Source organism: Haliotis asinina, chromosome 10 (genome assembly GCF_037392515.1).
Source record: "Haliotis asinina isolate JCU_RB_2024 chromosome 10, JCU_Hal_asi_v2, whole genome shotgun sequence".
In the NCBI taxonomy this organism is placed as follows: Eukaryota; Metazoa; Mollusca; class Gastropoda; order Lepetellida; family Haliotidae; genus Haliotis; species Haliotis asinina.
In genome coordinates this window covers 22,596,900-22,624,702 of record NC_090289.1, presented here as the reverse complement: position 1 = coordinate 22,624,702, position 27,803 = coordinate 22,596,900, and the positions used below count along the sequence as shown (strand labels likewise).

Genomic DNA, 27,803 nt, shown 5'->3' with positions numbered 1-27,803 from the left:
AACTACAGATACAAGTTTATTGTACAAAATGAACACATTTTCGGATAAGAGTTACAAATATACATGTTTCATGTCATGATCGATAGCTGCCTGGAAACCCATACATCTTATCACAAATATTATTTCCGAACAGCAACATAACTGACAACCACGTACGAAGTTATCATATGATTTTGTTCCTTCTTTGATGGCCTATCAAACTAAACAAATGACCTTTTCTTGCAGAAACCTACGGAATCCTAGACGGGACATTATGACCTATCGATAAATGTTGACACTTACTGCTTTTTTTTCTAACACCGACTGTACGACACCGAAACACTGTGTTCTCTAGGATTCCATAGGGCGCCTGTACGGTTTGTGACCCGGCAAAGGATATCGCGGAGTAAAGTCTGGGTATGCATCGGTAACCAACGGTGATCCGTGCGCTACATAACCCACACACCATTCCTGAATATAGTAATCACTTCAAATAGATAATGGCCACTGGACCGCTTTTATAACAATTCTCAGTGAGTACACTATTTGGCAAACACACCTGGTTTTGGTGTAGGGTGCTACCTGGCTGATATCAGGGACATGCCACCATCTACGCCATACTGAATATACTGTCCTACATTAACACGCACTGCCCCTATACTCTACTGTACAACACAAACACGAGTGTTACAATATCATATTGACCACATACTATACTGCGTATGTCTATAAACTGTGGAACACGTGCAACAAGTGTCATATACTGTACTTCTCTGTGTCCATATACTGCAATACACGTGCACATTGCGTCCATATACCTTTCTACACGTACACAAAGTGTCCATACATTGTACTACACATAGACAAGTATGTCAGTATATTGTACTACAGCTGCATAATATGTCCATATACTCTACTTCACGTTCACGCTATGTCCACTTCTGATGTCTGCATATGCTGTCATGTATACCCCAGCTGTTAGTTCATACTGAGTCACATGTATGTGTAAGTGTACGCTTGTTGTTTTCCACAAAGGCGCATTCCATACAAACTCAACGCCAGGATATATTGTTCACATATGTGTTGAAGTCAGGAGCGGGGAGTACGTTGGTTTACGTTCAGGACTTCCTCGTATATATTCTCAACTGCTGTGCCGTCTGCTGCAACAGGGAATAAACACACTAGCAGAATCACTACATGGGTGTCTTACACAACACCTGACGTTCTCACCCACCATCTCTCCTGCTGCAACACAGACTACACACACCAACAGGATCACTACAGGGGTGTCCTACTCAACACTTGACTTTCTCACCCACTCTCTCTCCTTCTGCAACAAGGAGTACACACACTAGCAGCATCACCACAGGGGTGTCCTACTCAACACTTGACTTTCTCACCCACTCTCTCTGCTGCTGACACACAGACTACACATACTAGCAGCATCACTACAGGGTGTTCTGCACAACACTTGACATTCTCACCCACTGTCTCTCCTTCTGCAACAAGGAGTACACACACTAGCAGCATCACTACAAGGTGTTCTGCACAACACTTGACTTTCTCACCCACTGTCTCTCCTTCTGCAACAAGGAGTACACACACTAGCAGCATCACTACAGGGTGTTCTACACAACACTTGACATTCTCACTCACTCTCTCTCCTGCTGCAACACAGACTACACACACTAGCAGCATCACTACAGGGTGTTCTGCACAACACTTGACATTCTCACTCACTCTCTCTCCTGCTGCAACACAGACTACACACACTAGCAGCATCACTACAGGGGTGTCCTACTCAACACTTGACTTTCTCACCCACTCTCTCTCCTGCTGACACACAGACTATACACACTAGCAGCATCATTACAGGGTGTTCTGGACAACACTTGACATTCTCACCCACCATTCTCCTTTTGCAACACGGACTACAGACACTAACTGCATCACTACATGGAAGCATTAACAAAGCACACTGAAGCATGTGAACTACTCTGAAGAAACCACAGCGAGGTATTATACATATGACAGTCGGGTTAACAAATACCACATCATTTACGTTCTGTATGGCTCGACGATCGTCAAATGTTGTGATGACTTGGGATGTTAATGATGCGAACCTTTGCCTTGATTTGACGAGGTGTCAGTGTCCTGGAAAGAGAAACAGGCACACCAATTTTTTGTGAAGTCCAAATATTATGGCATTATGACCACTTTATCTAAACACAAGATATACAAATAATATATATTATGTACATACTAATGCTAGTTGTTTAGGGATAGTGACATTACGATTGTAATGAGTGAATGAATACTTACCACGAGGTACGCATCAACACAGACTAAAATGATGGCCTGAAAAAGAAAAGGGAAACTGAATGAATGAACGTGTAAGTGATTCTTTAGTCTGGACATGTTCCATGACAACAACGGTTGCAGCTGCGTACTCCGACTGAGATACACTAGGTTATTTGATTAACTGGGTAACAGCAACAACCGTCACATAACGAATCCGTAAGAGATGTATATCTTGTATGTATGCAGGAATGTTTTCTTGGTTCCAGTCAGAGTGTTTCAAGGCCGTTGCATGCAATACACGAATTGGCTTGAATGTGGTTGTGTACAGTTCAATGCGCATGTTGCAATAAATGATTGAGTGAGTCCAGTATTATGACGCATTTGAGTGAGTCCAGTATTATGACGCATTTACAATATTCCATTCACGTCCCGGTTGGGGACTTCAAGAAGGGGCACCACGCGTTGTGCCAGTGTGCCAGGTAGAATCGGGGTCTCCATCGACCTTGCGTACCTTTAACACCGTACAGACTGCAAACACATACTCCAGCGTGTTCCCGTGAACGTGTGTCGTCACCATCAGCACCAGCATGATCTCAGCACAGAGGTCCAGTACCAACATAACAGTCCGAAAACCTTGTCTGGAAATAAACTTGCTCATGTTTATCAATCTAGTCTGACTGCAAAGATGGAATTACTACTTGCTTAAGAATAAATATCGCCATTGTCAAAAAATGTTTACAATGTTACCAAGTATATAATAATAAATTTATATATGTGGAAGGCTGCATATGACTGACTGCGATGACTTTGTTTGTTATTACAGTTTCCCCTTCCCTGTTCCACATCCGTATGGTGTCCAGGCTGGAGTGACAGTATGGAACAACTGGCGGCAGACTATCCTCCTGGTGGCGTACACATTCCTCAAATGAAGAAATGGTTCTAAATTTGGTGAATACTGAGGCCAACACAAACACAACACAACTGTTGTCAACTGTTCCAAGGGTGACGTCAAATGTACTGTCTAGGTAGTGTTTTTATTTAGCAATCATCCATCTGCATAGCAGTTGAAGGTGGTCCAGACATTAGGTCACTTGGGTTACTCTCTTGAATCCTACTCTCCATCTCTGAACGAGCAACGAGAAGCAGTAGTGGAATCTGTCCGAGTGATGGTTGTCATTGTAGCCCTTTCAGTTGGGCATAGTCTGATGTCTGTTTTCTGATTGTCTAACTGGTTCAGTGCAGCCTGTTAGCCTTGAAGGTGTTGTACAAAACATTTGCACGTAAAGGGTGCACTCTGGATGTTTTACACTCAGGCCCAGGACTATTCAGCAACCTTCCATACATCTACTAGCCACAAGTAGCTGAGGATATGTCAGATAGTGTTGATTAGTACACTAATTAAATGAAAGACAAGAGATTCTATATACCTCACTTACAAGTGATTCGTGTCACTCCTAGATCACCCATCAACTTAAGACTATGCATTACTGTTAATTGGCTGGTTAAAATGTCCATATGTCCCTATTTCCCTCATACGGATGCGTATTAGGGCCACGGTGAAAACTTTTTGGTGTCACTATCACCTACGTAGGACTTAGTATCTCCTACGTAGGACTTAGTATCTCCTACGTAGGAGATAGTAAGTCCTACGTAGATGATACGTAGGAGATTCTAAGCCTTTCGTAGGTGACAGTAAGTCCTACGTAGGTGATAATAAGTCCTACGTAGGAGATAGTAAGTCCTACATACGAGATATTAAGTCCTTCGTAGGAGATAGTGACACCAAAAACATTTTTCACCGTGGCCCTAATACGCTTACGCACACTCACGCTGCATGAATAAACAAATATATAATTCAGTGTTACTTAATCTGCAAGTTACATTTACTAACTTGAGAAGAATGTGTTTCCGTGTATGTTGTGTGTCCACATCCAAGTATTTTTTCATTGGCACCCCGCTCTGCATGGGTACTTTTTCTTCTACATTTCCTTCGCTGGGGTTACAGCGCCCAGCACAAGCGCACAGTATAAGGACTCCAACATGAAGCTGGAAGTAAACGTATCTAGCATGAACGTCTTATATGCATTGGAAATTGAGCTAACACGCTTAGCCCTATTACATCCCCCACAATCAACATGGGAGCGGAAGTAACACGCAGGGCCTAGTTACATTTCTCACCACACACATGGAATCGGTTGCTGGGGAAACAAGCAACACCTCCTCATATATCTAACAATCAACATGGAACCAGAAGTAGGAGTAACAAGCGTAACCACTCACATCTCTCACCACACACATGGAACCAGAAGTTGGAGTAACAAGCATAACCAACTCACATCTCCACCACACACATGGATCCAGAAGTTGGAGTAACACGCATAACCAACTCACATCACTCACCACACACATGGAACCAGAAATTGAAGTAACAAGCATAACCAACGGACATCACTCACCACACACATGGAACCAGAAGTTGAAGTAACAAGCATAACCAACTCACATCTCTCACCACACACAAGGAACCAGAAGTTGAAGTAACAAGCATAACCAACTCACATCTGGAGGTACTGACTGTGCCCACCTACCAGTAATGCCAACGCTGTCGTCCCCAGTAACGACAAGGCCGCGTCTCGTCTCGTGTTCACCCAGCATCTGAAATGAGGGGAGGTAAGATGAGACGGGTGTGTGATATAAAATTAAGGGAAATAGTGCTCCAGGGATTCAGGAAACAGTTGTAATAATATTTGCCAGACACATGTTTAACGACATACCACAGTAATTGTAAACTTGAGACAATGGAACATCATATACACATTGTCATTGTGTATATAAGTAACTACCACCCGTTTGTACTCACAGACGTGTTGTGCTGTAGCTCTCAAGACTAGCCACCAATGCTGTTGCCGCAACTATTCCTGCACCAACCACTGGAAACACAGATGTAAATTATACAAGAAACATCACTAATTTGCCACGTCTGACCATCATATATAATGGTCGATCATACAAAAAAGTGAAATGTCATGAACCCAGTCTTGGTCCTCGTAAACCTGTGACAATTGGAGTGTTTCTTTCCCAAATTTGAAACGATTTCGCATTCACTAGGGACATGAGAACACACCCACGTCCCTTCTCAGCAGTCACTGCAACCCGACTGAACATAATACTGAATATCAATCTTACAAGAGTGTTCCCATGAATCATTGTAGATAGCGTCAAGATTTCTGTACACCGAAAAAGTATACTTCTACCACACCCGCAGCTACACCCACTCTCCCCAACACACACACGCACTCACGCACTCACGCACTCACGCACACATACATACATACATACGCACGCACGCACGCGCACACACACACAGACATACATACATACATACATACATACATACGCACGCACGCACGCGCACGCACGCACACACACATACATACATACATACATACATACATACATACGCACGCACACACACACATACATACATACATACATACGCACGCACGCACGCACGCACGCACGCACGCACACACACACACATACATACATACATACATACATACATACAATAGCGGGGGTCCTGTGTGAACCTGATGAGGGTTGGTTGATGGTTTTGTGACTTACCCCACACCGCTATGACGAGAAAGAGGTAGAGCCACTTGGATGTATGTACCACAAAAGAGGTGAGATGGCGCGTGAAGATGATTCCTTGATACACCGTCTGAGCGAACATGCCTAAAGTCATGACTGTAAAGAGGAAGTGCAGCGCGATGCCGACGCCAAGGCAGAGACCCTAAACAATGTAGACTACACATTAGACACGCCTGCGACAGTCAGAAAGCTAACGTAAATACAGCTTTGTCAATGTGACAAATGCGACTACATATGTACCACGTGATATTTGACTTGGACTTCGACAATATTGCACATTACATACATACATATATGAGATATTACACACATACATATGTGAGATATGTCTTGATACATGAATTCTGACGTACATACCTCGTCCTTTGTCATGTCAATGCCTACTGCAAACACTGTGTAAGCTCCGACGATGGCACCACAGACGTTCAGGGACAAGGCAGTCGAACCAGTCATTCTGCAAAACACGACCCACCTATATGATACATCCGCCATGATTTGCAACACGTGGGTTCTGTAAACCATGACACTGACTCACCACAACGTGTATATTTAATGTTCTCCGACGTACCGAATAACACCGAACTAGAGGTATATGTGTCAGTCTGTATACGTGAAGCCACGTGCATCAAATATGTCAATGGTATACCCGAATTAGAGTAGAGGTATATGAAAATTAACCTCTTAGATGTGTAAATATGTATATGTGCCAATATGTATACGTAGAGTAAATACCTGTAGAGATGTGTGTCACTACATTTACATCGAGTAAATTAGTCAACATCCGCTAAATAAATGAGATAAATATGTGGCAGTACAGTTTTATAGACATGGGACGACTGACTTTACTAACGCTCTTCGTTTGATCCCAACAATAATGATGATGAGAGCCCCCAGCAGAGGCACTGAACATATTGCTTTCAGGAGAGTCAGGAACAGCGGTTGTATTTTCGGTGTCACCTGTTCCTGTGAAGATAGAAATGCCACCGAGTTCTGTAAAGCTGCAAATCTCTCACTGACATAATGTTACATGACATTCATTGTAGTGGTGATACGGTGATTAAGGATGTGTAAGTTGTCCACTAACTGCTTACAAGGAAATACGTGAAGCACCTACCACTGTGAGGACAGCGATGTGACCAAGCCTGCTACACTCACACACGACACCACTGCTGTCGACCACCAGCTGGCAACCGGCAGACACCCAGCTGCTCGTGTTGCTTCTAGACACAAGTGTAGTATCATTAAGTGATGTGCAACAAATTGCAGAATAACAGCAGGGCAGGAGTTTGGAAGAGTCAACTGCTGTAGGACACTGACACAAGCTAGGAAAGCTGAACAACATGACATGATATCCAGTACATTTTAAAACGTACAAGGCACAGCAACTAGTCATTTCATAAACATAACGAACGCCATAGTCAACCATTACGGAAACGAAACAGGTATAAACTTGCATAATTACCCTTCGATCGGAATGAACCTGCCGCACATCTTGTGGGTATCAGTATTGAGGGATGTCTACAACAAATACAGGAATACAACCTTGGATGGGTAATATTACACCAGACAATCGAATATGCCCAGCCAGTTCATCGTCTCAACAGAAAATCTAGAAATGTTCCAGTTACCATACAGTTCGAGGTACATATGTTCGTTAAGAACGCCCTAATCCATCATCCCGGTCTTGTTGTTTTCTGTCTCTGAATGCATATAGCAAAGAACGTATGCTCTTGATCTATTGACAGTTGGTACCATCGAGAGTCATCTACTAACCTCATCCTCCTGTATCCTCATATACATCCGGGCTCTAATAGGTGGGTGCAGTTCAGCTCCCTCTTTCGACTTCACCATGAAGGAGACAATATCTGACACGACCTTTACTCGCTCCCTCTCAGTGAATGATACCGACCTGTGGGATAATGCAGTGCAGGAACATGGCTTGGTTGATGTAGTATGATGTGGTATAAAAGTGTCCTTCCACCTCAAAGTATCATTAAATGTATTTTGCCAGAACGATAGATGCTCCTACCTTATGCTCTCCGAGTGACCGTCCAGGTTCATGATGTCTGGTAGTGTCTTGTAAATAGAGTACGTCCACTTGATCTCGTCTGTGGGGCCTGTTGAAACAGTGCTGGGTGTAAGGATTACGAAGGGGGAAACATCACCGTTCTCGCCCCTATTGCAAAAGGTATATCATTAATATGTAGTATTTTGTCACGAAACGCGTTACTTATCATGTACCTGAAAATGTAGAACTCACCGTCCATTAAGTTGACGAGAGTAGCCTTCTGAACAGCGACTGACGTGCTCTCCCTGTTAGACCTTCTGTATCTAGGGACGCCCGCTAGGGGAAATAGTCAGATATAGTAAGTTTCGAGAAAAAAATCATCTGTTATATGTGGTCATAACCATCAACCAAATGTATTCCTGTTGAAAGGGAAGCAATAACTGTGGTGATTTGTCGGAACCTGCACCATGGACATTATCGAAGATGGCACTACAAGAGATTGGGTTTGCATGTATTTGGTTAGACTTTTAATCGTAGGTCGTGATTATGTGATGATTCTTTAGCTACATGGTACAGTAGCTCGTGATGATGTATAGCTGAGAATCTATCTAGCTACATGCTACAGTAGTTCCTAATGATGTATAGCTGAGAATTTATCTAGCTACATGGTACAGCAGCTCGTGATGATGTATAGCTGAGAATTTATCTAGCTACATGCTACAGTAGCTCCTAATGATGTATAGCTGAGAATTTATCTAGCTACATGGTACAGCAGCTCCTGATGATGAATAGCTGTGATGATGATCTATACCTAGATGACACAGTGGCTCGTGATGATGTATAGTTGTGAATCTATCTAGCTACATGGTACAGTAGCTCCTAATGATGTATAGCTGAGAATTTATCTAGCTACATGGTACAGTAGCTCCTGATGATTAATAACCGTGAGGATTATCTATAGCTACAGTACATGGTACTGCAGCTTCTGATGATGAATAGCCGTGAGGATTATGTATAGCTACAGTACATGGTACTGCAGCTCCTGATGATGAATAGCCGTGAGGATCATCTGTAGCTACAGTGCATGGTACTGCAGCTCCTGATGATGAATAGCCGTGAGGATGATGTATAGCTACAGTGCATGGTACTGCAGCTCCTGATGATGAATAGCCGTGAGGATGATGTATAGCTACAGTACATGGTACTGCAGCTTCTGATGATGAATAGCCGTGAGGATTATCTATAGCTACAGTACATGGTACTGCAGCTCCTGGTGATGAATAGCCGTGAGGATTATGTATAGCTACAGTACATGGTACTGCAGCTGCTGGTGATGAATAGCCGTGAGGATTATGTATAGCTACAGTGCATGGTACTGCAGCTCCTGATGATGAATAGCCGTGAGGATTATGTATAGCTACAGTGCATGGTACTGCAGCTCCTGGTGATGAATAGCCGTGAGGATTATGTATAGCTACAGTACATGGTACTGCAGCTCCTGATGATGAATAGCCGTGAGGATTATGTATAGCTACAGTACATGGTACTGCAGCTCCTGATGATGAATAGCCGTGAGGATTATGTATAGCTACAGTACATGGTACTGCAGCTCCTGGTGATGAATATCCGTGAGGATTATGTATAGCTACAGTACATGGTACTGCAGCTCCTGATGATGAATAGCCGTGAGGATTATGTATAGCTACAGTACATGGTACTGCAGCTCCTGATGATGAATAGCCGTGAGGATTATGTATAGCTACAGTACATGGTACTGCAGCTCCTGGTGATGAATAGCTGTGAGAATGATCCCTAGCTACAATACATTGCACTGCAGCTCCTGATGATGTATAGCTACAAGGTTTATCTATAGCTACAGTACATGGTACAGTAGCTCCTGATGATAGCTAGTGCTGCATTACCATGTTCATCATTTGTATCTTCGGGGAACACAATGTCTTCAGGGGACGTCTTTCCGGCTCCAAATACTGAAACAGAATAAAGAGAGAATACTGAAAACTGAATATGGTATTGGTTCTCTATGACAGCACGGGCCACTTGTATCTTGCATGGACAATTGGTTAGAAGAACAATTAAATGTGCATTTGCGTTACTGTTGTAAGTACATTAGAAACTTACATATTGTCTCCTTGACCATATGAGCTGGGTCATCGTTGATAGCGTGTTCATCTGCAGTTAGCAATCCAAAGTCACTGACCGAGCGCAACAGAGAGCTAACTGTTGATTGGTTGAGCTGTGGCAACAAAGAGAATTATTTCGTATACTGGATGTCCATTTCAATGGCACATCAACTCCATTGGGAGTACACATTATGTACATACATGGGTTGGGCTATGTATAAGGATCTTTGGGCACTACACGTTATGTTGCTATGTACTGATGATAGGAAGTTACTACATTTTGCACATCATGGTTGGGATTGATATGAAGCTATTGACACTCACCGCCTCCTTCAGTATAATATTCCACTCCTGTAGATTACCCTTTGCCAAGGCGCTGTTCACAACGTTGATGAAGGACTGGAAAACAAGCCCCGACACGATCAATGTGCATGTGCTGTGCATACAGTATCAAAGGATGGCACCCCGAATGCTTGTGAAACAAATCCACAGTACAACAATGTACCCCTGTGACGTCATACCAAACTTATTGAATATGTGTCGAAGGTGAACATTCTCTGTACTCTGCAGTTCTCTCTTACCTCACGCCCCTCTTCCCCCAGTTTCCGCCTGGTGACCTTCACAAGGATGATGATGTCAGAGATGGAAGACACGATGCCGCCAATGTCACCACCGGTCAGATTCAACTCCGTTGCTGCAGTGTCAAGTTGCACTAGTACTGGGGTTATGTAGTTGGCAGACAACGCCCCTGTCTTCATTTTCCTCAGCTGCAAGTATACGTGCATAAGTGCGTGGTGTTTGCTTGTTGTCGTAAGCCACACTCAGCAATATTTCAGCTACATGGCGGTGTTCTGTAAATAATAGAGTTTGGCCCAGACAATGGACTGATCAACAACATGAGCATCGTCCTGTGCAAATGGTATATGATGACATGTTGTCAACCAGATCAGCGATCCTGACCATCCGATCAAGTTCGTCGCCTCTTACGACAAGCATGGGTTACTGAAGATCAATTCTAGCCCGAATCTTCATGGGTCGTAGATCAGAGGATTTCAAACATCTAAATGTTACAAATATTGAATGACGTTACTTTAACCTGTTTGATATGTTGTGTAGTTGAACAATAAAATGTTTTATTAAAACAGATCAAAAAGATTTAAAAAATCAAATATTTTTCATCAGTGGCTGAGGAAAAAAGAAGTATAACGATATGCCCAGATAAACAGCACCCCGTGTTCACACAGTTCAAATCTGCTTATGATGTAAAACATCAAAGGGTTAACTTCAACACACTCTGATTTTCGCCTTTGAAGTCATCAGAGAGAGTTAACAGCATGGTCAGTTTATGCTCAGTTTTACAAGCCAATGGGTAAGTACATGAAAAACATGTATCTATACGCTATAGATTAAATTGTACTATTTGCATCAAACTATAGGAATAAGCCGCCATTTGAAAATTGTTTTCTGTATCTTATCTCACAGGTTGACGTTCACTGCTGGACTGAAGTATGTCCTACTGCAGGTAGGAGTTGACAGAAAAGCTTTGCACAAGGCCTAGTTTGAGTGCTATATCTGTATATATTGTAGTTGACAGAAAAGCATTGTACAAGGCCTAGCTTAGAATGCTATATCTGCATATATTGTAGTTGACAGAAATGCATTGCACAAGGCCTAGTTTAGAGTGCTATGTCTGCATATATTGTAGTTGACAGAAAAGCATTGCACAAGGCCTAGTTTAGAGTGCTATGTCTGCATATATTGTAGTTGACAGAAAAGCATTGCACAAGGCCTAGCTTAGAGTGCTAACCTGTATATAATGTAGGTGACAGAAAAGCATTGTACAAGGCCTAGTTTAGAGTGCTACGTCTGCTTATACTGTAGTTGACAGAAAAGCACTGTACAAGGCCTAGTTTAGAGTGCTAATCTGTCTATATTGTAACTTACAGAAAAGCATTGCACAGGGCCCAGTTTAGAGTGCTATTTCTGTATGTCTGTCTGTCTGTGTGTGTGTGTGTGTGTGTGTGTGTGCGTGTGTATGCATGCATACATGTATGGGGTATGTGCCTGTATGTGTGTGTGTATGTATGCATGCTTACATGTATGGGGTATGTGCCTGTGTGTGTGTGTGTGCGTGTGCGTGTGTGTGTGTGTGTGTGTGTGTGTGTGTGTGTGTGTGTGTGTGTGTGTGTGTGTGTGTGTGTGTGTGTGTGTGTGTGTGTGTGCGAAGTGCAGCGTCCGCTGTTGTATGTGTAACTGTGTACCTCGCTGTCAACGTGAGATATCCGGTGACTGACACAGCGGTAGTAGTTGGGGTAAAACCACGTGGAGACATCGCTGCACAGCCGACTGGCTCTCCCTGTAATACACGTTGAAACGTATCTCAGTGGACAGTCTACACCTTTACTTGTTACCAAAATAATATCATAAAACACATGTAAATATTGAAAAGCATCGAGCAAGCGGCGTATCCTTGACAATGTGTTGTTTAAGAGACGTGTTGAATCCCTACCGGAATAGCCAACTGGACACGGTGCGACCATGGACTTGCTGGCGGGTGTCCACGGCCACTTGTACCTTCTGATGTCCACAGACACAGGGCAGCCGCGGTCAGCTGTAACATTGCACGGGTTGTCAAACAAACATGCAACAGATACAACTAATACTGTGGGAACAGGCTCTTGTACACAAATATCTATACTATATTCTGTCTATCGCTATGTATATACGAATGTAAGGTTACACATATTCATCAACAAGGTATATAAGCGTCTCAACAGATATTAAGACTGTACCTGAAGTTTCCTATATTTGTAAACACTACCGCACAGTGTCCCTAGACGCCTTGATGCCTAGGCCATCTCTAAACGCCGGTCAAGTTCTGTTTATGAAGCTCGACCACACGCAGCCTGATGAACATTAGCATCACTATCACATGCTATAATCACTTATTTTTATATAATTTTGCCAATGTACTTTTCTGACACAGTATTTTTATTTTCACTCTTGTTTGCACTGCCATTGCAGTTCGTTTCCAGACTTGTACTGATCAGTCACCGCAACATTTCTTTGTTAGTTCAACACCAAAAGCTTCTACAGGGAGATTTCCGGTTAACATGTTGTATCAACAGGGGAATGGACACATAACAGAAATCAGTATCACAAATTTATTTCGCAAAATACTTGGATTAACATTTTATTGTCTGTTATCTTGTAAAACTTGCAATCACTGTGATGTTAAGTGTTTAGTTGTGTGTAATCCAACCTTCTGCAGGGCAGCTGATGGTCACAAACTGAGATGTGGTCACGTGCCGAAACATCGGGATCTGGTTGTAAGCTTAACGCATACGACGAATAACTATTTACACACATTACAATCTTTTTCTAGGTACTGATTCAGAACAACATATATACGTCTCTACTCAGTCTACTGGAATATAGTAACTGTGCACTGTGAGACGTTATGCCATTGCTTAAAGCAAAACGATAACATGATTTGTGGTGTTTTCCTTAACCACTGTTTCACTGTTGACCGGATGATATCGTAATTTGTATGATTTGACAATAGGCGTCGTGGTTCACCGTCTAAGAGATGTGGCGGCAAAAGCTAGCTCACAAATTCGATATCGTGTGTGTCCAACATTGGCGTTGCTGTGGGCTTGACAACACGACACAAAGACGATACCAATGGAAGAGTGCTTGGGCAATATTGTTCCGTGTCTGAACTATCGCTTGTCCCAATTCAGCTAACGTCAATGGCTGATTCTGGGCTTCACGTAAACGCTCCTCAATATCATCCCAAGCGTGCTCAACAGATGACAGTTCCGAAGAAACGGCTGGAGAGGGGAGTGAAGGAATGTTCTGCCGTCTCAGGAAATCTGCCACAAAACGAGAACTATGTTGACCGGCATTATCTTGCTGAAGCCTGAAACCACGTCTGTGACGTAAGTCAGGAATGGTCCGAGTAGTCAAGCCGGCAGTCTGTAATAGATTCCATGGACGGGTCAGCCGAATGTGATTGTCTCACTGACGTGACGTCACGTGTGGACAGACGGTCCGTGGAAAATCTTTTGTTTTCCCATTATATTGAAAACGTTTCATCAGAGATGAGATCGTGTTTTGATGGACACTAAATTGTCTGGTCACTTCACATTGGACCATTCCAGTCCCCAGTATTCACAGGTCGCGGAGACTCTGATATCCCCTAAGTCGTGGCATGACGTACGCGCAATAACATGTGTTTAAACATCAGGTGTCAACGAGCGTTCATTGTGCACAAAGTGCATGTGCCATAACCGATACGTGACATCCACATTCACTCAAATGACTTTGCTTAATGTTTATTTAAGGTTATTGTTATAACTTTTCAAATAACATTTATTTTATGCGGTTTTATGTAATGCACAGTTACTTCCATCCGCTAATATATCACTCTGTAGAACGTCACCAACGGTACATCCGCAGTTTCTAAATGACTGACAGAACGAGACACAGAGGTTACAGATAACATACCGTTAGGCAGTACCTTGACCTCAGCTGTCACAGTGCAGTCCGTGCTGTTGAGGCCGCAGCCTATCACAACATCCCCGCTCACGTTGGTCAGTCGAATTGTCTCCTCTCCGAACCCGTGATAGTGGATACCGTTGTTGTCTGCAAAAAGTATGCCAGCTGTGTGTGTTTCACCACCGTCCATTGTCCACGTATACAACGAATGGGTAATATCACATACATTAATGTAAGGTCAGATGTCAGGGTTACACGCGCATACACAATTAAGTGATGTCAAAATTCTGTGTAAAGTGTACATACAGTAGTGTCATCTGTGACAAATGTACGTACTAAGGGTGATGTTACGTATCTGTTTTACACGTACGTACTAAAGGGTGATGTCAGATATCTGTAATGCATGTACTTACTAAAGGGTGATGTCAGATATATGTATTACGTGTACGTACTAAAGGGTGATGTCAGATATCAGTCTTACGTGTCATATACCAAAGTACATATACCAAAGTCAGCCTCCTGTGCTATATGTGCATACCGTAAACTAGTGCCAACCACCAGTGCTGTATGTACATACAGTTCCCTAAAGTAAGCCTCCAGTGCTATATGTGTATACAGTAAACTAGTGCCAACCGCCAGTGCTGTATGTACATACAGTTCCCTAAAGTAAGCCTCCAGTGCTATATGTGTGTACAGTAAACTAGTGCCAACCGCCAGCGGTATATGTACATACAGTTCCCTAAAGTAAGCCTCCAGTGCTACATGTGCATACCGTAAACTAGTGCCAACCACCAGTGCTATATGTACATACAGTTCCCTACAGTAAGCCTCCTGTGTTATATGTGTATACAGTAAACTACATCCGACCTCCAGTGCTACATGTACATACAGTTCCCTACAGTAAGCCTCCTGTGTTATATGTGTATACAGTAAACTACATCCGACCTCCAGTGCTATATGTACATACAGTTCCCTAAAGTAAGCCTCCTGTGCTCTATGTGTATACAGTAAACTACATCCGACCTCCAGTGCTACATGTACATACAGTTCCCTACAGTAAGCCTCCTGTGTTATATGTGTATACAGTAAACTACATCCGACCTCCAGTGCTATATGTACATACAGTTCCCTACAGTAAGCCTCCTGTGTTATATGTGTATACAGTAAACTACATCCGACCTCCAGTGCTACATGTACATACAGTTCCCTACAGTAAGCCTCCTGTGTTATATGTGTATACAGTAAACTACATCCGACCTCCAGTGCTATATGTACATACAGTTCCCTACAGTAAGCCTCCTGTGTTATATGTGTATACAGTAAACTACATCCGACCTCCAGTGCTACATGTACTTACAGTTCCCTAAAGTAAGCCTCCTGTGCTACATGTGCATACAGTAAACTGGTGCCAACCGCCAGCGGTATATGTACATACAGTTCCCTAAAGTAAGCCTCCTGTGTTATATGTGTATACAGTAAACTACATCCGACCTCCAGTGCTACATGTACATACAGTTCCCTACAGTAAGCCTCCTGTGTTATATGTGTATACAGTAAACTACATCCGACCTCCAGTGCTACATGTACATACAGTTCCCTACAGTAAGCCTCCTGTGTTATATGTGTATACAGTAAACTACATCCGACCTCCAGTGCTACATGTACATACAGTTCCCTACAGTAAGCCTCCTGTGTTATATGTGTATACAGTAAACTACATCCGACCTCCAGTGCTACATGTACTTACAGTTCCCTAAAGTAAGCCTCCTGTGCTACATGTGCATACAGTAAACTGGTGCCAACCGCCAGCGGTATATGTACATACAGTTCCCTACAGTAAGCCTCCTGTGTTATATGTGTATACAGTAAACTACATCCGACCTCCAGTGCTATATGTACATACAGTTCCCTACAGTAAGCCTCCTGTGTTATATGTGTATACAGTAAACTACATCCGACCTCCAGTGCTACATGTACATACAGTTCCCTAAAGTAAGCCTCCTGTGCTACATGTGCATACAGTAAACTGGTGCCAACCGCCAGCGGTATATGTACATACAGTTCCCTAAAGTAAGCCTCCTGTGTTATATGTGTATACAGTAAACTACATCCGACCTCCAGTGCTATATGTACATACAGTTCCCTAAAGTAAGCCTCCTGTGTTATATGTGTATACAGTAAACTACATCCGACCTCCAGTGCTATATGTACATACAGTTCCCTAAAGTAAGCCTCCTGTGCTCTATGTGTATACAGTAAACTACATCCGACCTCCAGTGCTATATGTACATACAGTTCCCTACAGTAAGCCTCCTGTGTTATATGTGTATACAGTAAACTACATCCGACCTCCAGTGCTACATGTACATACAGTTCCCTACAGTAAGCCTCCTGTGTTATATGTGTATACAGTAAACTACATCCGACCTCCAGTGCTACATGTACATACAGTTCCCTAAAGTAAGCCTCCTGTGCTACATGTGCATACAGTAAACTACATCCGACCTCCAGTGCTACATGTACATACAGTTCCCTACAGTAAGCCTCCTGTGTTATATGTGTATACAGTAAACTACATCCGACCTCCAGTGCTACATGTACATACAGTTCCCTAAAGTAAGCCTCCTGTGTTATATGTGTATACAGTAAACTACATCCGACCTCCAGTGCTACATGTACATACAGTTCCCTACAGTAAGCCTCCTGTGTTATATGTGTATACAGTAAACTACATCCGACCTCCAGTGCTACATGTACATACAGTTCCCTACAGTAAGCCTCCTGTGTTATATGTGTATACAGTAAACTACATCCGACCTCCAGTGCTATATGTACATACAGTTCCCTACAGTAAGCCTCCTGTGTTATATGTGTATACAGTAAACTACATCCGACCTCCAGTGCTACATGTACTTACAGTTCCCTAAAGTAAGCCTCCTGTGCTACATGTGCATACAGTAAACTGGTGCCAACCGCCAGCGGTATATGTACATACAGTTCCCTAAAGTAAGCCTCCTGTGTTATATGTGTATACAGTAAACTACATCCGACCTCCAGTGCTACATGTACATACAGTTCCCTAAAGTAAGCCTCCTGTGTTATATGTGTATACAGTAAACTACATCCGACCTCCAGTGCTATATGTACATACAGTTCCCTACAGTAAGCCTCCTGTGCTATATGTGTATACAGTAAACTACATCCGACCTCCAGTGCTACATGTACATACAGTTCCCTACAGTAAGCCTCCTGTGTTATATGTGTATACAGTAAACTACATCCGACCTCCAGTGCTACATGTACATACAGTTCCCTAAAGTAAGCCTCCTGTGTTATATGTGTATACAGTAAACTACATCCGACCTCCAGTGCTATATGTACATACAGTTCCCTACAGTAAGCCTCCTGTGTTATATGTGTATACAGTAAACTACATCCGACCTCCAGTGCTATATGTACATACAGTTCCCTACAGTAAGCCTCCTGTGTTATATGTGTATACAGTAAACTACATCCGACCTCCAGTGCTATATGTACATACAGTTCCCTAAAGTAAGCCTCCTGTGTTATATGTGTATACAGTAAACTACATCCGACCTCCAGTGCTATATGTACATACAGTTCCCTACAGTAAGCCTCCTGTGTTATATGTGTATACAGTAAACTACATCCGACCTCCAGTGCTATATGTACATACAGTTCCCTACAGTAAGCCTCCTGTGTTATATGTGTATACAGTAAACTACATCCGACCTCCAGTGCTACATGTATACATATGGAAATTAATTAAGCAACACCAAATTCAAAGACACATAAAAACTTAACAAAGTTTAACGAAGTAATTTTGATGATTGATTATTCAATTTTGATGTATTGACATACAGCATGAGCTTTTCATGGGTTGATATGACGCGCGTGAAGCTTGCACAGCGCACGTGCATTGCTTTAACCTCAACTTTCGAAAAATGCACTTTTTCCCTGGGGTGTTTACAAGCGCAGGTTGTCGATTGCATTCGGTTTTTCATTCATTTCAATGTCATGGCACGTAGGAAATTATCAGAGGCCACTCGTTGGCAAATAATCGGCATGAGGAATGCTGGTATGTCTCTAAGACAAATCGGGACTCAAATCGGACGACATCATTCCATAATTTCAAAACTTTTGAAAAAATACCGGGCCACTAATGAAGTTAAAGACCTGCCTAGACCAGGAAGACCCAGGAAGACCACAGTCCGGGAGGACAGAGCTTTACTGAGACTTGTACGGCGCAGGTCCTTCGACTCGAGCTCTCGGTTGAGACAGGAGTGGCTTCCAGGGAGACCCATCTCGAACAGGACTGTTCGGAATCGTCTGAAAGCTGCAGGATACCGGGCAAGGAGGCCAATCAAGCGACCCAGACTGTCTCCAGCCCATAAGGCAGCCCGACTGGCCTGGTGTAATGACCGTTTGCACTGGAACATTGCCTCTTGGAGGAAGGTCCATTTCTCAGATGAGAGCCGGTTCTTGCTGCACATGGTGGACGGTCGTACTCGGGTCTGGAGGCAGAGGAACACAGCAATGGCTCCACGGAACATCCAGGAGACTGTGGCCTTTGGGGGAGGTTCCGTTATGGTATGGGGGTGCATTTCCATGAACTGCAAGTTGGATATCATTACCATCCGTGGCAACCTTAACGGTGTTCGTTACCAACAGGAGGTTCTTGACAGGGCTGTGGTACCTCATTTTGAGAACCATCCTCTGGCAACGAGACCCATATTTATGGACGACAATGCTAGACCTCACAGGGCGCATGCTGTAAATGATTTTTTGCGGCAAAATGCAATTGACAGAATTCCATGGCCTGCCATGAGCCCTGACCTCAACCCCATTGAACATTTGTGGGACTTTATTGGCCGTCGTGTGAGGCAGAGAGACCCACCAGTCCATAATCTCAACGAATTGACGGCTGCCCTGCATGAGGAGTGGAACAGGATCCCCCAGAATCAGATCCGGAGACTCATCCAAGGAATGAGGAGGCGTCTGGAATCGGTGGTGCGTGCGCAGGGAGGACACACTAGATATTGATGAAAGTCGGTGTGCAGACTCTCAGATGACTGTTCTTTCTTTCCATGTGACATTTGTGTTAATACACCTGACAACAACGTCTGTGGATGAATAGTAAATTGTGTCCATTTTTTCATGAATTTAAGACAGTTTTAAGAATTTGGATTTCGTTGCAATAAAGCAAAGTCTTGATACTTTTTCCCTTTAAGTTGTTTGTCAGAGATCGTCTGTTGAATAAAAAAGTGTCAAACTATATCAACCCGGCATATTTTGATTGTCAGAACACTTCAAAGTTGCTCCAATAGAAAAAATTGGGGTGTTGCTTGATTAATTTCCCTAAAGTAAGCCTCCTGTGCTACATGTGCATACAGTAAACTGGTGCCAACCGCCAGCGGTATATGTACATACAGTTCCCTAAAGTAAGCCTCCTGTGTTATATGTGTATACAGTAAACTACATCCGACCTCCAGTGCTACATGTACATACAGTTCCCTACAGTAAGCCTCCTGTGTTATATGTGTATACAGTAAACTACATCCGACCTCCAGTGCTATATGTACATACAGTTCCCTAAAGTAAGCCTCCTGTGTTATATGTGTATACAGTAAGCTAATGTCAGCCTTCTTTGCTATATGTATGTATACACACTTGCATTGCTGAGCCCTCGGTGACACCACTTCAGTTTGATGCCGGTTTTGTAGTATGGGTTGGTTTTGTCCAGATTGACAATCCTGCACGTCAGATCCACCTTGTCCCCGGAGTAGACAGTGCTCAGTGAGGGGTGAATCTCGATCTCAGGACTGTTGAAGATCGTCAGATTGACGGCGTGGCCATATTTCTCACGACCTGAGGTGACAATCATGGTGTATGTACCTGAAACACCAATATGTCCCTGCCAGGTCTATCGTTTACAAAATATAAATTCCCCTATCACACAATTATATTTCAGTGGTAAACTATAGGCAGTTAAGTCAACATTGAACTTTATACATGTATCGCAACACAACATATTCATTTATGTATCAGAATCTTACCTTTCACCACAGGCAAACTTCGATACACTTGCCGTCAAGAAATAATTAAATGACTAAAGGAGAGAAAAGTTTTGGTATAATCTTAAAAGAATGCATGGCATAAAATTTACTCAGTTTTTAACCGGTGATAACTATGGCCATATGACAAGCTTGCTCATTTTCATGATTCTGGCATGCAATCCTCAATAAATCACATAGATATAATGAACTGAGTACAGTGTCTGTTGTGACCTACGTTCATACCTCTGACCCTCCTCTTTAATGACTGTCCGACGTTCAATATGACGTGCTGCCTTCTTGATGGAGGGGCTTGTTCAGTGCATAAATATTTTGTAGACAGCTCTCTGACTAATTCTGCAACCCACACTACCCTAAATATGCTCTAAGAGATTGAGATGTTGACTCCTGGCGGGTCAAAGAAAAGTTGCCGGGGTCTTAACGAACGAAATCACCAACGGCATATGCATGATTTGGCCTCGTATTGTTGGACATGAAGACATGGGTTGTCATCAAACGTCATTACTTTGCTGCTGGTCGATAGATGACATCATCACTTGCAAAGGTCCTTAATGACATGCCAGCATTGTGCATACCAATAATTTGAAAACAATGAGCAGATTCATTTCAGGAGACCCCAACAGTTTGCTGAAACTTTATATTTACACAAACATACGATAATACTAAACTAGCGTCCAAAAGAAACATCTCCAAATATTTTTGTTGTCTAAAACAAAACTTTAGCTAAATATGGTAACATTAAATGTTTTATAGCAAAAACCAGTCATTCAGCAACAGTATTTAATGGATAACAAGAAGAAAAACGACGCAGCTCGTGATCTAATATCACATGAATGACACTGGGGAGCATTATCCAGTATTTGGTCATCAATGCAGAATCCACTTGGAGCTTTTACAACTTTCTGGATCGCTCATATAGTTCAATGAGGGATGTGGCAACATTTAGAACTGATGCAGGCCCGAACCCGGCATCGACTGGGTAACAGGGTGTTCTGACGACTTGATTGGGATCCGACGCCATTCTCTTAGCAGAGCAGCTGCCAAAGCGTTCTTCGTCAATGGCTGATTTTGGGGTTTAACGAGGTGTTAACGAGGCATGTTCCTGGTTAATGATTAGAATGATGTGAGGGAATAAACCTGGTTAGTTTTTATACCCTAATTTGATACGGGTAACTCTGTGCACAGTTTCCGTTTTATTCGTGTAAATCAGGGGTTTTATTTCATAAAATACGAAATGCAAGTGCAAATGTTCACTGGGAATAGACATGTTGTTTTCGAGATATGTGCTTCTACCTATTTTCAAAGAAACTGACAATTATTTTACAAGTTACAGTCGTTTTTATTTTGGTGGCGTTTAATTTGGCAGCTAGTTTATAAATGGCCCTTTTTTAACAGATACGAAACTCCATAGATACGTGATTCTGTAACAGACAAGGGCAGTCTCACCGGCGTCGTCACTCTGTATTCTATCAAACATTAGATGTGTTTCCAAACTCCGACAATCTCGATCCTTGCAGGTCTTCATGCTGTGGACTCGGCCACGTCCGTTCGGCAGGGACGTGCGACCCTTATACCATTCTACCTGCACGGGTGTGGTAGAGTTGACCCTGAGTTGGCAGGACAAGCGTACATCCTCCTCCCCTATGGCAGCGTTCTCCTGATAGGAACAGTCTCCCCTCACCGTAGCTGAAATCGGAACATGTTGACAGGCATATTGAACAACATCAAAACCGTCACATTCCATTAGGGATGAAGGAGGTTCCGAAACCACAAGTTTAAGGATTTGTTGTTGTAGTGGTTGACGGGGTGGGAGGGGTAATTTACCTGTGATGAAGGCCTCCACGGGTGACCACCAGCACGACTTGCCGCAGGGGAAGTTGCAGCACCGACCCATGTTCAGGCAGTCGGCATCAGAGTGGCAGGGATAGTGACAACGGAAGTCCCGGGGGTCTGAGGGGGCCGGGCAGATGACGGCCTTGACTAAACAAACACGTCACGTCAGACACAGAAAATACTTTTATATTTGGTTTGATGAATATTTGTTTAGATTCAATATGTTCGTCTAATATTACAGTCATCCTCAGGCAAGTTTTAATGACGTTTCACAGTAAATCGTGGTTGTAATTGGCGGCATTACTGATGCTGGTGTCCCCATGTCATCAATCATCACTAACCCTTCTCATACTTGATTGGTGGGTAGCAAGTGAGGCCGCAGTCTGTGTGACTTTGGCAGCATTTCCTTCCTCCCTGACAGTCACTGTCTGTCCAACACCCATTGTAGCAACTGGTGGGCTGGATCTCTGTGTGGGCTGGGCAGTTCAGCATGTCTACACCAACAAACGTTCAATGTACATGAGCAGCCTTGGATCAGGCACGATATACGAGTCTGTACACATGAATCTACTAGACCACGTGGCTCTGGAATGCGACATCAGGTACACTGGACACTTGGTTTGCTGATGGGGGTTTCCTGATATGTATTGTATATATGTGACATTAACATGCGCTAGAGACACAGACATGTGGTTATAATAGACAGTCGGCATGAAATAAACAATGGACATTTTACTGTATATCGTGTCGTGGGAACTACCAGCCAAGTACCAAACAGTTCGTTGGTGACTCATTACTGACGATGTTTGTCGGCTACAGCAGTTTACCTCGATTGTATTGCACCAGCGACCAGCACGAGTAGGTGTGGTCGATGGCGCAGCACTTGCCGTCGCTGGTACAGTCACGGTCGGAGCGGCATTGGTGGCCACGGACTTCCCTGGCCACAGGACATTCCCAAGACACTGTAATAAATGTATACGTCAACCGCATACAATGTGTAGTTAATGCCTTATATATATTCACAAAACATGATAAAATATATGTCATGTATGTGTCGTCTCCGATACGGGTCGTTGTCCAGAACAAGCTAGTTAAAGGTTCCTAGGCGAGATCTATCTTCTGTTGTGCTGCTTGACACATATCCGTGTCAGCTCTCCCAGCGGAGTGAGAGAAATAGGAAACCTGGAAAAAGCTGCAGCAATGTTGGTAATCTCATATCCGAGGTGATCTGTATATGAACAAAACATAACAATGAAAAAGAAGGGACAGTAGCACCTGTAACTGAGAAAACCTGAAATCTCCTACATCACTGAGAACACACACAGGTCAGACAGGCAGGTGGACGTAATACTGGCAGTCATACCTACAACCTCCTACGTCACTGAGAACACACACAGGTCAGACAGGCAGGTAGACGTAATACTGGCAGTCATACCTACAACCTCCTACGTCACTGAGAACACACACAGGTCAGACAGGCAGGTGGACGTAATACTGGCAGTCATACCTACAACCTCCTACATCACTGAGAACACACACAGGTCAGACAGGCAGGTGGACGTGATACTGACAGAAATACCTACAACCTCCTACATCACTGAGAACACACACAGGTCAGTAAAGATGTTACTGGTAGTTTTTAACTACTGAATCTGAATGTGAGTGTGAACCTTGTCTTCCACCCATCCCGTTGCTTTACCTGCTCCATGCCAGATGAGGACCAACGCCAGTAACACTAGTACGGCAGAGCAACTCATTGGTGATCTCTGAAATATTGGAGAAGACAGTAAATACATGGATATGATTGTATCTTGCGAATACATGTACGCTGATACTGGTATGTTCCAAAAATGTTGTCTTTTTCCGAGCATCGATCTGTCCCTTCTTTGTACCGTACTAATCATGCTCACCACTAAACCAGTGCTTCATACTAACAAATGTCCATCGTAATGACCTCTCAATCATCGTACTGAACATATGTATGACTAAAATGTTACTCGCTAGTAAGGGGGCTAAAATGATTGGCTTTGCCAATCTGTAAATGACATCTATGTGGTAGGTAAGATAACGGATCATGTAGAGCGCTAAAAGCTTGAGTGAGGATTTTGATGAATTCTCTTCGTAATGGTTTGAGAGTGGACGTTTTTCAGGGCTGGGGTAGTGTGGTCTGTATTCCGTAATCCTGATTTCTGTGTGCTGCTGTCTGTTGGACTCTTTACAGGTATAGATTATAGCTCTGCCACTGAGGAGGGAATTGCAGTAATCCAACCTGCTTAAGACATAGGCGTGCATTAGGAGCTTGGTGGTTCCCTCGTCACCCTCGTTACTAACTATAAGATGAGGCCAATAGCCTCAATCTATTCCCTCGTCACCCTCGTTACTAACTATAAGGAGACGCCAATTGCCTCAATCTATCTACTCGTCACCCTCGTCACTAACCATAAGATGAGGCCAATTGCCTCAATCTATTCCCTCGTCACCCTCGTTACCAACTATAAGGAGACGCCAATTGCCTCAATCTATCCCCTCGTCACCCTCGTTACTAACTATAAGATGAGGCCAATTGCCTCAATCTATCCCCTCGTCACCCTCGTTACTAACTATAAGATGAGGCCAATTGCCTCAGTCTATCCCCTCGTCACCCTCGTTACTAACTATAAGATGACGCCAATTGCCTCAATCTATCTCCTCGTCACCCTCGTCACTAACCATAAGATGAGGCCAATTGCCTCAATCTATTCCCTCGTCACCCTCGTTACTAACTATAAGATGACGCCAATTGCCTCAATCTATCCCCTCGTCACCCTCGTTACAAACTATAAGATGACCCCAATAGCCTCAATCTATCCCCTCGTCACCCTCGTTACTAACTATATGATGACGCCAATAGCCTCTATCTATTCCCTCGTCACCCTCGCTACTAACTATCAGGTGACGCCAAAAGCCTCAATCTATCCCCTAGTCACCCTCGTTACTAACTATAAGATGACGCCAAAAGCCTCAATCTATCCCCTAGTCACCCTCGTTACTAACTATAAGATGACGCCAATTGCCTCGAGCTATCCCCTCGTCACCCTCGTTACTAACTATATGATGACCCCAATAGCCTCAATCTATTCCCTCGTCACCCTCGTTACTAACCATAAGATGACGCCAATTGCCTCGAGCTATCCCCTCGTCACCCTCGTTACTAACTATAAGATGACGCCAATTGCCTCAATCTATCTCCTCGTCACCCTCGCTACTAACTATAAGATGACGCCAATAGCCTCTATCTATTCCCTCGTCACCCTCGTTACTAACTATCAGGTGACGCCAAAAGCCTCAATCTATCCCCTAGTCACCCTCGTTACTAACTATAAGATGACGCCAATAGCCTCAATCTATTCCCTCGCTACCCTCGGTGTTAACTATATAGACGGTGGCGCCCAAAGCATCAAACTGCATGGATACGCTTATAAGATTTATACGTTATCTGCAGCTGGAATGTAGCCCTCAGTGTGTATATAGGCCACTGTTGATGTTTTCTACTGACGTCAGTTCGACAACCACGTACTAAGGCAATGAACAGCATTGCATTTGTTATATTCGAACGTCAGAATACCTGGAGGGTAAACTGAATAGTTTTCGCGAGGTGACAATTTTGGTATTTGCTCACGACTCATCCAGTAAGGCCAGAGATGGGGGTAACACTTGCAGCATTTAAATCTCTGTCGAGCCCATATAGGAGGTTCACGTTTGACCCTGGAGCAAATGTCATGAAGAGCTAGTCGTCTGTTGTTTTTGTCTGTAAATGGGAGTCAATATTAGCACGAGCCAACCGTCCTCATAACTGAAGTATGGAGGCGTGTGTGCCACTGCAGAATCTTAAATGTCCTTTCTGAATCAATTCAAGCTCATGCGCTACCTGTGATGAACCATATCAGCTTCTGTCAGGTAATTATATGGAATATCACATGTCTGTTCCAGACTCCTATGCCCATTGGAGGAGGTAGCCATACCAGCAAAGGCCTACTGTCGCCCACATACATCAGAGCTGCTGTTCCGCCTGTATAGACAACTCACAGTGTATACAGATGACCAAAACCAATGTGTATATACCGAATACAATGTAATACTCGGACATGTTGCGACCTGATAATAAACGTTTATAGTGAATAAATACCGATATAGTTGAAACATGTGATGAGTTGAACTCCAGACACACACCGTGGGGAGACGCGCGATGATGTTTATGTGAGTTAAACAAGACACTGAAAGTGTTTGTACTAGATGGTAACTGTCAATATTAACAAACGCCTTTACACTCCAAGTTCTGGTTAGCTGAAAAGATGTTTTCATCCCTCCATCCACTGTTGTCAAACCACAATGTAAGACCTGGCAACCTGACTGCAGACTTTCACCCACTACTGCTCTGTTGCCTAATATGGCACCATTGTTCTTTAAGCCAGAAAATGCTACCTTGCATTTCAAAGATAGACAAGTGGACAAAGGAACTTATTTTCTTAAAATCGTTAGATGACAAAGTACAGGACATTTTCTCAATGAAAATTAAATATATATATGATTAACAAACGACCATGGAATGAGTAAAACTAGGATTTAGATATATATATATATATATATATATTAGTTATGTTTGGTAGTGGGTAAGGTCGGTTCTGGCACACAGGTTATTTTTACCGCTTTATCACTTGTAGGGTGGCATGACTTGCTTACACTGTATGCTGATAAGGCAACATGTAGCCCTACCTAAAATCTCAGAGATATCCATTAAACACATTTGAAATTAATACCTGAGAATCGTGAATTTTCTCCATTTTCATCGAAAATTCTCACCTTAACGCCGCAGTTCCGGGGAAGAACAGTAGTGATTATTATCCGTAAATTGTTGATCTGACTGACTACTTCTGAACTGAAAGCCACTGTGAAATGCTGAGATTGTCCACCGGGTCAAGCAGATAGGGCGTTGTGAGACGACTACAGGTAACCGGGCGGTCTGTCGCCTGTGCCCGACTTAATGCCAACAGTGACGGCGGTGTAACCTACTTTCAAACACATGTAGTCCACTCGCTCGTTAATTATTACCATACATGTTTCGTTTATCTGCACATCGCGGATCGTTATGTAGGATTATGTAATATATGCTCATGTTCATTCATATTCTTTTATCCCGGTGCATTGGCTGTCTAAATGTATTATGTTTATCATGACTAAAAACGAAGATCGGTTGTTATTTTTGTTTGTTGATAGCTTAACTATGATTTTAGGAAGTTCAACTTATTTCCGATTTTG

General features: G+C 43.2%; 2 protein-coding genes across 4 annotated transcripts; one reads left to right on the top strand and one right to left on the bottom strand.

Moving 5' to 3' along the window:
- LOC137298381 (adhesion G protein-coupled receptor L3-like) lies at positions 1-27,536 on the bottom strand. 3 transcript variants are annotated; one of them, XM_067830632.1, is made up of 29 exons: positions 27,348-27,536; positions 24,208-24,274; positions 23,336-23,470; positions 22,850-23,002; positions 22,500-22,655; positions 22,122-22,361; positions 20,272-20,496; positions 14,590-14,727; positions 12,590-12,691; positions 12,342-12,436; positions 10,662-10,847; positions 10,405-10,479; positions 10,079-10,193; positions 9,862-9,927; positions 8,192-8,275; positions 7,961-8,048; positions 7,705-7,840; positions 7,394-7,449; positions 7,046-7,151; positions 6,782-6,894; positions 6,289-6,385; positions 5,905-6,073; positions 5,141-5,210; positions 4,869-4,935; positions 4,172-4,326; positions 2,792-2,918; positions 2,302-2,337; positions 2,103-2,133; positions 1-1,139 (listed from the first exon to the last, which is right to left on the bottom strand). In XM_067830632.1, the coding sequence occupies exons 2-29, from the start codon at positions 24,263-24,265 to the stop codon at positions 1,069-1,071; spliced, it is 3,150 nt and encodes a 1,049-aa protein (XP_067686733.1). In that variant the 5' UTR covers positions 24,266-24,274; positions 27,348-27,536; the 3' UTR covers positions 1-1,068. The 3 variants fall into 3 exon arrangements, 2 of the variants coding, with proteins under 2 accessions (XP_067686733.1, XP_067686734.1); XR_010957740.1 differs by lacking the exon at positions 23,336-23,470 and having other exon boundaries at positions 2,030-2,133; positions 27,348-27,532; XM_067830633.1 differs by lacking the exon at positions 23,336-23,470 and having other exon boundaries at positions 1-1,136; positions 27,348-27,532.
- LOC137298580 (mRNA decay activator protein ZFP36L3-like) lies at positions 24,846-26,000 on the top strand. Its single transcript, XM_067830878.1, has one exon. It carries the CDS (start codon positions 24,846-24,848, stop codon positions 25,998-26,000), a length of 1,155 nt encoding a protein of 384 aa, XP_067686979.1.
- Positions 27,537-27,803: the final 267 nt, after the last annotated feature.

Coding starts and splice junctions, on each gene's coding strand:
- LOC137298381 (XM_067830632.1), bottom strand. CDS start 24,265: ATGAGTTGCTCTGCCGTACTAGTGTTACTGGCGTTGGTCCTCATCTGG. Junction 7,450..7,704: donor TGAGGATACAGGAGGATGAG/GTTAGTAGATGA, acceptor TATTTGTTGTAG/ACATCCCTCAATACTGATAC. Junction 6,074..6,288: donor TTGACATGACAAAGGACGAG/GTATGTACGTCA, acceptor TACATTGTTTAG/GGTCTCTGCCTTGGCGTCGG.
- LOC137298580 (XM_067830878.1), top strand. CDS start 24,846: ATGAGGCCAATAGCCTCAATCTATTCCCTCGTCACCCTCGTTACTAAC.